The sequence below is a fragment of the Emys orbicularis genome, chromosome 3 (assembly GCF_028017835.1).
Source record: "Emys orbicularis isolate rEmyOrb1 chromosome 3, rEmyOrb1.hap1, whole genome shotgun sequence".
NCBI lineage: Eukaryota > Metazoa > Chordata > Testudines > Emydidae > Emys > Emys orbicularis.
This window is the reverse complement of record NC_088685.1, coordinates 182,539,563-182,552,064: the sequence shown is the minus strand read 5'-3', so window position 1 is coordinate 182,552,064 and position 12,502 is coordinate 182,539,563. Positions and strand designations below refer to the sequence as shown.

Sequence of the window (12,502 nt, the reverse complement as noted above, 5' to 3'; positions counted from 1 at the left end):
TTGTGCTGTTCAGAGGGAGACTCCTAAAAAGGTGAAACTGTGACTGTCTTCTAATAATCGAAAAGAATTACTCACGTTGTGGATTGTGCATACAGAATTTATTCTTGCTGGCTTCTCAGTATATTACATGGCTTGTTGTGGATCTACCGCTCAGGGAATAGTCAGACTACAATTGTACCTATTAAAATACACTTGCATGTCTTGACACTGGGAGCAGAGGTCTCCCTGTACAACACAAGCATACAAAATGCATTAGCAAACAGATGAAGGAAGAACCTAACCCACCGGTGTGGAAGGTTAAGGCATGAAATGTAAAGTTTCACACTTTGTATGAAAAAGGTCAGAGCCTGTATAAAGTGTTAGGTTGCAGGTACAATTCTATAAGATGCTGAGTGCCCTAAGCTACCATTGTCCTCAGTGGCAGCACTTCACAGGACCAGGCCTTTGGAAAGTAGTTACTCATCACAGTAAAACTGAATTGAATTGTGGCACTAATGAGATTATTCTCTCTTAATGAGCCTGAGAGAACACAATTAAACTATTACATGGCTTTGAGAAAGAAACCCTTCATGTGCCCAATTTCAATGAAAGCCAAAGTATGTTATTGGCAGAATGAATGGGACATATATGTAGCTCAGCCATCTGTTCTTTTCTGTAGTGGGTATGGGGAAAAAAACGAGAGAGCTATAAAGATGCTCTAACGGTTTGCTGTTGGTTATAACCATAACATACCAATGTTAGACAGGTATAATCACAGTGATTTTTTTCAATCACAACTGTATGATTGGGAGGAGAATTAACCAATAAAAACAACTTCACCTGAAGAGTCAAGGTATGTCACATGTCAGCTTCTCTATTATAATGGCCTGGTATTTAACCAGGCTGACTCTGGTACAAATAGCTGGAAGATAATATAAATGGCCAGCTCAATGTTTCTGTCCAGCAGTCCCTTCCAAATCACACAGAAGTACTTTATATTGGCAAGAGGTTGTATCAGGAGCATCCAAGAGAATAATCAAAATGAAAAGTTTCCCCCATATTTTTTGTATGTTGCTCTGTCCTCTTCCACCCATTGCTAACAGTAGGTTATCTGCAGTTCTAACCTTGTGACTCAGTTACATTTATTTATCTAGCTCATGATTTTCTGTCGTGTTAGATCACAATTCCTACAAAGGACAGCTTGCTTACTTACCAGATCAGCGGTCATGGGTCACTAGTGTTGTTAGATGTTCGGCTGCGTGTGTGTGTTCTCCGTGTGTGCTGCCCCAGCTCTGCGCAGACAGCCGACACAACAGACCTCAAGCGAACCACTCAATGACCACAAGATCCATCAAGGTGTGAAGGCACCAGGCCAGGTTTATTGTCAACAAAGCACAGTAATAGCACCCGGCAGATTCTACAAGAATACTAAGACATGTATGCCCATGACAATGGACGCAGCTCAGTGAATGGTGGAACTTTCCCTTCCCCCCTCGGCTGGACAAAGATATTCCCTCTAAGATACATCTTTATACCCTGATACAAACAAGTTACATACTGCCTCTGACATAGTTAGTTACTGCCCCCTGACATGGCTAGGTCATGTAGCCTTGTACATGTAGGTTCGATCAGAACATCTCTATTAGGTACTGCCATCCTGACCTTTTCTTTTAGAAGGGGTCAGTGTGTTCCTGTTATCCCTGGGAAATGTTTTTGTACCATCCTTAATATTGGGATGTTCTGGTACCTTTTGATATCGGAATGTGTTTGTGTGAGTACTCTGTGACAAGCACTTCTTAGGAATGTGTATTTCTGCAATATCAGCCCTGTTTTTGCCAGATTCTGTGAGCAGGTCCTGCCTTATACCAGACCTCTGATACAAGGGCTTATGTCTCAGGCTCTCTTCCTACTACAAACACATCTTGCACCTTCTTCAGCTATATCTGGTAGTGGTCAGTATTAAAAATTGGAGACTGGGCTAGATGGAAAATTGGTCTGATTCAGGGTGGCAGCTCCTTTGTGTATGTCATGTATTCCTCATGAGCTAGGAGAACTACAAGGATGTGTTGAAAACATTGGGAGTAGATGGGAGCAAGCCAGATTGGGGAAGGAGAAAAGGGCAGAGGCAACAATGTTTGTTGCTAACATGTGGACGGGAAGTTCTGAAATCAATCTACCAGGTTGGAGGGAATTGCATAATGAATATTCAGATATAACTGTACAGTCATTATGCAACTGTGATCTCTCATTTGCTACAGATATGGGTTGTGAACATTGTATGGTTACTGAGGAATAATCATACAGTTAGGTTACCTAGACGCTAACTGACAGACAATTCCATGTGAGTCCAGTCCTAATCCTGAAGTTTTGACTAAGTTGAGACTTCACTTAAAGTCAATAGGAATTTGCCCAAATGAGGCTTAAATAAAAACTGAGAGCCCAGCTCTGCAGCCCTCAGTCACACTAAAGTCCATAAAAAAAATGAGGAGTCCTTGTGGCACCTTAGAGACTAACAAATTTGTTAGGACTCCTCATTTTTTTTGCTGATACAGACTAACATGGGTACCACTGAAACCTGTCACTAAAGCCAATGGAGGTGCTCACTAACTTGCATATGGGTTCCACAATCAGGCCCTGACTGACGATTTCAAGATTTTGAAGAGTGGAATTAAAAGGACAATTGAGAATTCTGATGCTGTTCCATGAGAGGAGTTAACAGGTAGTTTAAGTGTTAAAACATCATATAAAACTTTAATCCTTAATGCAGAACATCATGTCCCATTTTTATTACCTGTTTCCAGAATGGCATTTTAATTAACATCTAATGAATGTATCTCCTGTCTTTGCATGTGTTTCCCTCTAAACAACCAAGCTAATAATGTAAATGCTGCTGTTTGATTATAGAAATAATTGCTTTCCCAAACCCTGGCCTCCAGTTAGTTAAACACAATGGCTGATATCACACACATAAACACAGGAAATCTGGACTCACCATGCTCATAGTGAGGTGGCCCAGTTTTGGCATAACAGGCTTGGGGTTTAATAATCAGATGAGTATTTAAAGAGGTCAGAATAGCTCCATTGTATTGCTAAATTATGGCATGAGTAGCATTTGCTAATCCTGAATTATCTTTGTACTATATTATTGTCAGCATATTGATGTGCAATTGTGAAGACATTAATGAGAATTGCCTATGGTATGAATCTATCATACCATTGTAATTCACTAAACTGAAACACATTAAACAGACATCAACTTTTGTTGAGGTAAACATCAACATGTATTGGCCTGTGAGGTAAGCATTGAATTTACTATTGAAGCCCTGCTTTATAAAAATATCTGTTCTGATGTAGATGGTTTAGAATCCTAATAATGTTTTAGCCAAATGCCAGGAAGTTTTAATCACCTAATCAAATGGCCAAGTATCATAGTCCTTTGACCAGCTGATTAAAAGTGTCAGTCATTTGGCCAAATGGCTAGTTTGAGAGATTGACTTTAATGGGAGTTTTGTGTAAGTAAGGACTCAGCAAGGACTTCAGGATTTGTCCCCATGAAGCTTTGATTGCTGTCCTGAGCAAGATGGAGCTGTGGTGTTCCTTTAAACTGAAATCCTTTGCCTGATGTTAATCTTCCATTGATAATGTTCATTCTTCATGGAGATGGTTAAAAAAGGGACATAATTTTTGCAAATATTTTAATGAAAAATTAATCTTGCTTTTTCATTGACATTTTGATTAACAAATTCAACATTTTTCTACCAGCTCTATCACAGATAGACAAATGGGATATATATTTGTTTTGCAAAATGTTGTCAAAATTTCCAAGGCTTTTTTATTAAATTAGAAATGTCAATGCAATGTATTGTTAAAATGGAAAATTTTGAATTTCATGACCCCAGAAACCCCCTGTTGCCCAGTGGGATGGGAGGTCCGGGGCATGAGCCCCACGGGGAGTGCCTGCCAGGGCTCAGGGTTCAGCAGGAGTGGGGCTGGAGCCCCCCACAGGGCTGAAGCCCCGAGCCCTGGCAGGTGCAGCTCTTGAATTGCTGAAGATTGTCCTATGTGGCTCAGACAGTCAGTAAGTTTCGCCACCCCTGCTCTGTGTGGCCTCGCATGGGTGTGGATTACACAAACACTTACTCAAGTGAGTAGTTCCATGGAAAGTCAATGAGATCATTCACATAAGTAAGGGTTAAGTTATGCTATTAAAAGTTTGCAAGATTGGCTCCATTGTCTCTCATAGGCTAAAGCTGCTGAACACCTTGCAGGATTGGGCCCTTATTTGATAAGTATTTAACATTTCATTTTTTTTAACAAAAGCAGAAGTTTAACATGCAGGGTCCAGAATCTGATCTCTGCTACACAAATGTAAATCCAGTGAATTCAATGGAATTTTCACCAGTGGAAATGAAATCACAATCTGGTTCAGTTTGGTGCCACTGATACCAAGGTATTTAGTTCTGATTTACAACTGTGTAGGTGAGAGAAAAATCAGGCCCTTTGTCCTAGATGGAACATTTTCTCCTATTCTGATCATAGGTGGTGCTATCATGTAAAACAATTGGCTCCCTGGCTATATTTTTTAGCTACATTTATTGATTCTATTTGGCTGCAGCTCCATTGACTCCACGTTGCATATATCCTGCTCTTTTGTTGTTTCTAGCTACAGCTCTATTGACACTCAGCTGCCAAGATCTCAGCTATTATACAGTTCTCCTCATTAGGGGTCTTATTTTAAGCCTATGGAAGCCAATTAAAAGATTCCCATTGACTTCAATGGGTTTAGGTCAGGTCCTAGGTGCTTTTCTCTATTATTTTACTGTCCCTTTGGCCTTCCTCTGCTTTTCCTTCTCCCCTGCTGAGTTTTGGTTTTATTGAAACCAGACCAACTTTAGGAGTGTGAAGGCTACTTTAGGGATATTCCACCCTTCCAAGTAAGAGGAAGATACCACTGGATCGGATAGGCCCCAGATCCAGTGTGTGTTCTGATATAGCTCCTGCCCAAACTTCCCAGTTAATGTGCCTCCAACTAAATTTTGGCTTGGAAGGGAAGAGGTGGTATAGGGGACTGTGCCTTTAAGGGCTGAGCTTCCCAGACAGAGAGTCTGGCCTGTGTGCTCTGAAGAAATTTAAATATATTTCTTACCATTGTTAAGACATCAAAATATATTATACCTCTCTTGAGAATGAATGTCTCTATTGTGGAATAAGCAAAGTCTCACATTTTGTGTGTGTTCCAGATCTGTGTAACGAGAGGATAATTGCACACGTGATATGGAACCTTAGAGCAAAGCAAAAACACTCAGATCTCAGATAAGAACTCATAGCAGTTACCTATGCATAAATAACATGTAAGCATCCTGGTAAAGGACCAGACACCATCATCACTCATCTGCAAGGTCATGAAGTTACTTTATGTTTGCTACCTAGTAAACAGTACACTCCCCCAAATGAAAAGAGCAAAATAGAACAAAAAACAGAAAACAAAAATTCTCCCAGAAAAGGTTGATACCTCTGTGAATTGGTCCCTATACTTCCACATTTAGGCCCAGCTCCTGCAAACACTTATGCATATGAATAACCCCAGGATAAGTAAATACATGTGATTTATCTGTATAGTTATTCCCATGCATATGTGTTTGCAGGACTCGGACTAAATGGTATATATTGCTCTGTGCCTTTTGCAACACACTCATTACAATTTCCTATCCACTTCTCACCACTGCAAATGACTCACCAAGCGACTGTAGCATCTAGCGGGACTTAGTGGATAAGAGAGGATATAAATATTGTTGTGAACAAATTAGCAGGGAAAGAATCCACCAGCTTTGGGAAAGTCTTGATCTTAAAGATGATATCCACAAACTAAACTAAGTGATGTGTCATTTTCTTGGGTTTAACCTAGCGTACTCCAGGAAATGTAGATTGATCACAAACATTAATTTGCATGAAGTGAATAAAATGTTCATCTAATTAATTAACCATTAAAGTATTAGCAGACTCTCCAAAAAGAACCTTTCTTGTGATAAATTAAAATATTTTCTCAAATAAATCCAAGAAATAATTTTACTTTAAATATTTAATCATTTACATAGTTTTATAAACAAAATCATATAATTTAAATTATTTTGTTTATTTGTTCAACTGAACAGTCCCCAGACGTACTGTTCTGCTTTGTAGGCAGCTAAACCCAGTGGATGGGGACACTGTATAGCGGGAATCAGAGGGGTAGCCGTGCACATTTCGCATAATTGAAAGCACTGTCCCTTCCTCCGTGAGGTGTTTCGCATCTCCTCCTTTCTGTGGCTTCTTGAGACTAGGTCCAGTGTGGCTCACAGGGCCTCTGACTGGAGCACTCCCCCAAACACCTGCAGCATTGGCAGAGACGCCTCTCGGATCCCAGAGAACAAACAGCGCACGCCCCTCGGCTGGCGGGCAGAGCCACCATTTTCCACGCTCCTCTGATCAGATGTTTTGCATTTGTTAGGTGTCAGCGGATCTGCCTCAAAATAGTCTGTTCATAAGAGGGGAGAACACAGGAGTATTGGCGCCAAGCCAAAGCGTGCGTGTTGGAGCCGCCACAGCCCCGCTACAGGCAGCGGCGGCAACGCTAGGAAAAAGCCGCAGCTCTGCGCTCCCCAGGGTGCGGATGCAGGGAAGCTCGCGAGCTTCCTTTGCCTGCTCTCAAGGAGCGCCTCCCCCCCCCCCCCAGTCTGTGAAATATGCAGCCCCATGGCTCTTGGGGGCGCTGTAAATAACCCTTTGGACTAACACCGCATCTTCCGAGGCTCAGTGCACTTAGCCGGAGTGAAAAGTGCCGTTGGATGTGGTTAGTTCAGGGACTTTGGGGTGAGGGGCCGGGAACCGTTTGGCCGAATACTGTGATTTACAATGAATTTTAACACCAAGGCTTGTACGCTGACTTCAGGTGGAGACAGAAAACGAGTCCAATAGGGGACTCCTGGAACAAGTCAGACAAAAAAGTAAAAGTCACGCTAAGCGCGTATCCAGATTGAAATCTGCCTCTTTGGTGGATTGCATGGCTGTCTACGGATGCGTTTTTGCAAGGAACCATCCAGTTTAAAGTATACTCCAGTGCGCGCAGAGGAAGTAACTTGGGTATATACGCAGCGCTCTGTTACAAAACAAGCCTTACATCGTTGGGGATTCTATACTCAAAAACTTGCCGAGCCCTTTTCGTGAGCAGAGCGGCACGTTTGACTGTAGATATGTTGTAACCTAGAGCAGATACGGGCTGCAGAAAGGTGTGATCGCATTTTCACCCAGCGAAATGAAAGCAAAAAAATCTGAGCAAATGCAGAGGACAAGTGCGCATGATGGAACAGCGAAGCTGAAAGCCAGACTCCCGGTGTTTGCCAAACCCGGAGCTCCGACAGAATCAAGATTGCTGTAAACGCAGCTGATCCCTAACCACCGCCACTGGTCTCAGGGGATACTGATGAATGCCTGTAAGCATGATGCAGCGATTTGTATATGGAAATATGGACTCACAGTGGATACTTTTTAGATGCGGAATTTAAGGGATCTGTTACCCGGGAAAATACCCCAGAAGAAGGGGAACAGACAGGGATACGTCTGGTGGGAGCTTTGCAAATAAAACCGTAAGACAGCGTGATGTAAGTAGTATTGTTTGGCGAACACCAGCTATTGCATTGAATACATCATGACCAAACAGTTGTTAATTGGAATGAGATCACATTGGACTCCATTCACCCTGGCTACCAAAAACCAGCGCTCCTGAAATCAATAACTTTCCCCCAAAGAGAAGGCCAGACAGACCGTGTCTGCCAGCGGGTGGCAGGCCGGATACAAAGAATATGGCCACAGGGGGGATGGGGATGCGGAGCAAAGCCGTTTCCCAGAAACCAATGGCCACTGCAGCTCAGAGCTCAGTGGAGAGCTCAAAGGAAAAAGGAACTCCAGACGTGGCTGCAAGGAAAGCGAAAGCCAAGGCGGGGATTGTCCACAGGACCCTCTGGGCTTCAGGCTAGTTGTATTCTACTGCAGCGTCGGCCCCTGAAATCAGCAGGGCAGTTCAGGGCTCCCCCCTGGCTCTTGCTAAGTATGACTCAGAAAAGAAGCACCTGTAATGAACCAGCTGCAAATTTTCCTCGGGATTCCGTAAATTTAACAGCAGCCCAATGCCAGTGTCCTCGAGGAGGTGCCGGTCACTGTCCGCCGGGCCGGAGGTGCTGAAATTTGGATGATGTCTAGCAGGAGATCGCAGGGATGCTGCTGCTTGTCCCATTTCAACAAGGACAATGGCAGATTCCTCCTCTTAGCGGTCCTGATCGCAGTTTATCTGGCAGCTGGAGCTACGGTGTTCTCAGCCCTCGAGAGGCCGTCCGAAGTCGAGGCTCAGCATCGCTGGAGCAGGACCCTCCAAAACTTCAGCCAAATATTCAACATCAGTATGCCTGAGCTAAGGGACTTCCTGCGGAGTTATGAAGCAGCCATGGCCGCGGGCATCCGGGCAGATGCACTAAGACCAAGATGGGACTTCACTGGGGCTTTCTATTTTGTGGGGACAGTAGTGTCAACTATAGGTAAGTCTCTCTCTCTCACACGCAGTCTGCAATACACTGACTTCCTAAAAATAACGAGTCAGCGTTCTTCATCTCATCCGTCTATGTATCCACCGTGAATTTTGAAATCTGTTCTTTCTAGTGGAAACCTCTTTGCTTCAAAGGGGCCCAACTGGTGGAGCTGAATAGCAGGAAGGAAGGAATGGTAATGCACTGTGTGTTAAAATAGTACAGTTCCCATTATAAAAAATAGGTTGGAAAAGTTACTTGGAAATGTTTTAAATTCGTCCACACACCCTCCCCTCACACCCTTCTGCCTTTGTTGTATTTTGAATCATGGTGAAGTAGTGAAGCAAGGATGGTTACGTTTCATCTTTCCTTTGTAATGTGATGCTTTTTGTCTTTTCCAGAGGGAAAGGCATACAAGTGGAGTAAGATACACACATTAAAAATTCGTAACAACAAAAACGATTATGCTTCAAAGAGCTAAATTGTGTTGCTATGGTGATTAAAGTTTTGAAATGACGTTAAAATCTCCACTTAAAAAGCTGTATCAGGTTGCTATAGCAACTGGAGTTAGCGAGTGGTTTAAAAGTGAGGATGCCACCTATAGGACTGCATTCATGTTTCCATCCAGGTTACTGATCACAACCCAAATCTTGTACAGTACTAGTGAAGAAATTAATCACCAATTTCATGCTTCACACACTGTTTTACTTTGTACGTGGCTAAATTTTTTGTAAATAGAAGGTTATTCACAATAGCTTCTTTCAGTCTTCATTACCACTTGTAATTTAAGACTAATTTCTGCCACGCCCACTTACCCTGAATAATACTTTACTCTGGTAGTAGGTCCATTGAAATCAATAGGACTAACTGCATAGTAACAATCTGTTCCAGTGGTTTTCAACCTTTTTTCATTTGCAGACCCCTACAAAAATTTCAAATGGAAATCTTAGACAGGCTGCAGACCCCCAGAGGTCCATGGACAACAGGTTGCAGAATCTGCCCCTTAGCACATTTGTGCTTGCTGTATATTTCCTTCGTCACCCTCCCCACCAGAAATCAACATTATAATATTATAATCAAATATATTTTCTCTTTAGTTTCCTCTCTGTGTGAAGTCAACAGTAGAGATCAATAATTTTGTTCCAAATTGTAAAGCAAATACTACCAGTTTGAAGGGATCTGTGATTTTTAAGCTTTTGGAGATTTCTCAATCCCTTCATTTTATTCTAAATTGATGGGATTTTTACTCACTGTGCACCTAAGTCTCAACTGCAATGCCTTTTCATAGCAATGTAGGGTGAATATATGGAAAGGTTTTTATGTTCATTTGTGGCGAAGTTCACAAGGGGGCCTTAGGCATTGCAATGCACAGCATTTCAACACCTAACTTTTAGGTGCCTTGCTTTACTGCCTAGTGGAATTCACAACCCCAAGTTAGGGACCCAGGCTTCCTTTACAATGCATACAGACAGTTAGGCACTGTCATGGGGTGCTCTACTCACACCTGGGTGGCACCTACTCTGGTGATTCTGGGGATTAGCTCTACCCAGTTCAGTGCCCCCTTTCTTCTCATTCCCCATTGAAGGTCTCCTCCTGCTCATGGGGTCATGATACAGCTGCTTCATGACTTGGTCCTCCAGCCACATCACACTGTGATTTCTCCTTCCAGGGGAGTCTTTCAAAGTCCTTCTGCACCAGCAGTGTCGGGCAGTCCTCATGCCTACCACCCTGACTACATCATTCCTGCAATGACTCAGGCAGTCTTTCCCTTCATTGCCCCTAGCAATACCACTTAACAGTGGATGGCAGGGGAACCCAGGCCTGCGCTCTACTCTGGGTTCCAGTCCAGGGCCCTACAGCAAGCTGTTAAGTTCTGCTGCTACATCTACTTTACTGCTCTCACCCTGGACTACTTCCTACCGTTTGTCTTTAAGCTTTTCATTCTCCAGCCTTCCTAGTCAGATCCCTCTCTCTTAGGCCTATTAGATAAACCCTTCCTCTAGGTTCCTATACAGGGGTTCCTATCTTCCCTTCCTTCTACCTTAACTCAGGGATTGTGGGACCTCCTTGTCAACCTCCTCCTAGTGCCGGCCAAAGTAGCCATATATAAGACCAGGGAGAGGAGGTTGGCTGAGTGGGTTTCCTGCAACTGTGGGGTCTATCTGATCCTGCCTTCGCTCATGCATCCGGCCAGAGTTCCTCTGGGCGGCATCCGCTGGCTCCCTTGACACCTTCAAGGAGCAGTGGGAGCTGTCCAGGGTTCTCTGCTTGGTGTCCCTTTCAGGTTCCCTTTGTTTGACCCTTTGACCTTCACACCTGCCCTTGATACATTTTTGGTTGTCCCCTGTAATTATTTGAGTTCCTGGACTTTATGGATCCTCCCCTAAGGCTGGGGGAGGGTCCTTTAGCAATGGGCGGGCTTGTGCCGGCCCACTTCCCGGAACCCAATAGGACCTTAACTCAGGGAAAGAGACTACAAGCTTCCTCCCTGCTGCTGCCAGCCTCCTGGCTTTATAGAAGCCCTGCCTGTTCTCTCACAGGTGAGCTGCCTCCTAATTAGTGCCCTCCACATGGCCTAATTCAACTCTCTCAGGGCCAGTGTGGAGAGCACACCCCATCACAGGCACCTAAGAAAGGGGTTCACAAAAGCCAGCATGCTGAGCACAGAGCTGCCTAAATTAGATAGTAGGAAATGCCAAGGAGACTAAGCCCCACCCTCTCCCAGAGTTAAACACCTCACTCCAGGCCCAAGAGAGATGCCTATCACTGTTTGGGATTCATAGCTGTGAATCCTCTCCTGGAGTTAAGTGCCTAAGCCAGGTCAGCCCTATTCTCACAAGGGAATGAAAACAAACCACTTTTTATACTCAAAAGCCCAGGTGTTGCAGTGCTTACCTGAGAGGTGAGAAACATGGGTTCAAGTTCCTACTCTAAATCAGGGATGTGAACTTGGATTTCCTACCTCATAGTGGTGTGCCCTAACCTCAGGGCTATTGGGTACAGTCATACAATCACTTCCTCCTCCTTTCTTTTGTCCAGGTTAGGCAAGCTCTGAGCATGTGTGCCAGATCAGGCCCGGTAGATAAGACAAGTCGGAAAATGCCAAATTTGTGAATCCCTCCAGAGCTTAGGCATGAGTCAGGCACCAAGCAGCTCAGTGGTGTCAGGACTTTAATGGTTGTGCACATGCCCACTGATGGAAATTTCGGCACATTGGGACTTTAGGTGCCTACAAGGTTAGGTGGCAGCTGAGTGGTGGTTTTGTGAATTCCAGTGGTGCCTACATGTTGGACTTAGACTTAAGTCCCCCTTGTGAATCTACAAGTATGTTTCAACACATACTTCTGAAGATCAGATGACTTGAGAATCTATTTTAACTGATACTTTGATATGTTCTTCACCATATGTGACTTTGTACTAAATATAGCACATTTATTATGTGTATAATTACATTATAGAATTATTTTTGAAGTTGGCCAACAAATTAGCACCCTGGAACCACTGTGGAAAAATACATTATTCAAACATACTATTCTTCTTTAACGTAAATAGGCTAATAGTACTAACTGTATACGTGGAGATATTTGTTGTCTGCTTTGCTGTAGGGAGATTCAGATTGGTAAATATTTGATACATTTCTTTAGAAGTCCAATAAAAAGTTTAAACAATAAACAGACTGTCAGTCAAGCAACTTAAATGTTCACCTAAACTTCATCAGCAGTTAAAAACAGAATGTGAAGCTCAGTGTGTGCAAATAAAGTTAAAAGATGTATTTAAGGCCACATGCCTGCTAGTTACATAATGGTACATTTTCAGTATGTCCTTGACCACATTGAATTGCTATTAGCTATATCTAATAGCAGTTTAGGCAGAGCAATGATTTGATGGAAGGTTTTTTTATCCTAAAATAGCACCATCAAAATTGTTATGTAGACAATTCATCCATAAATATATCCATGTCATGACTA

At 43.1% G+C, this 12,502-nt stretch overlaps 1 protein-coding gene across 1 annotated transcript in view; it reads left to right on the top strand.

Moving 5' to 3' along the window:
* Positions 1 to 8,203: 8,203 nt before the first annotated feature.
* The window catches only part of KCNK12 (potassium two pore domain channel subfamily K member 12), a 57,361-nt gene continuing 53,062 nt past the window's right edge, over positions 8,204 to 12,502 (top strand). The window contains exon 1 of the mRNA XM_065402229.1: positions 8,204 to 8,546. Coding sequence (XP_065258301.1) covers positions 8,204 to 8,546 — 343 coding nt within the window. The remainder of the gene's footprint in view (positions 8,547 to 12,502) is intronic.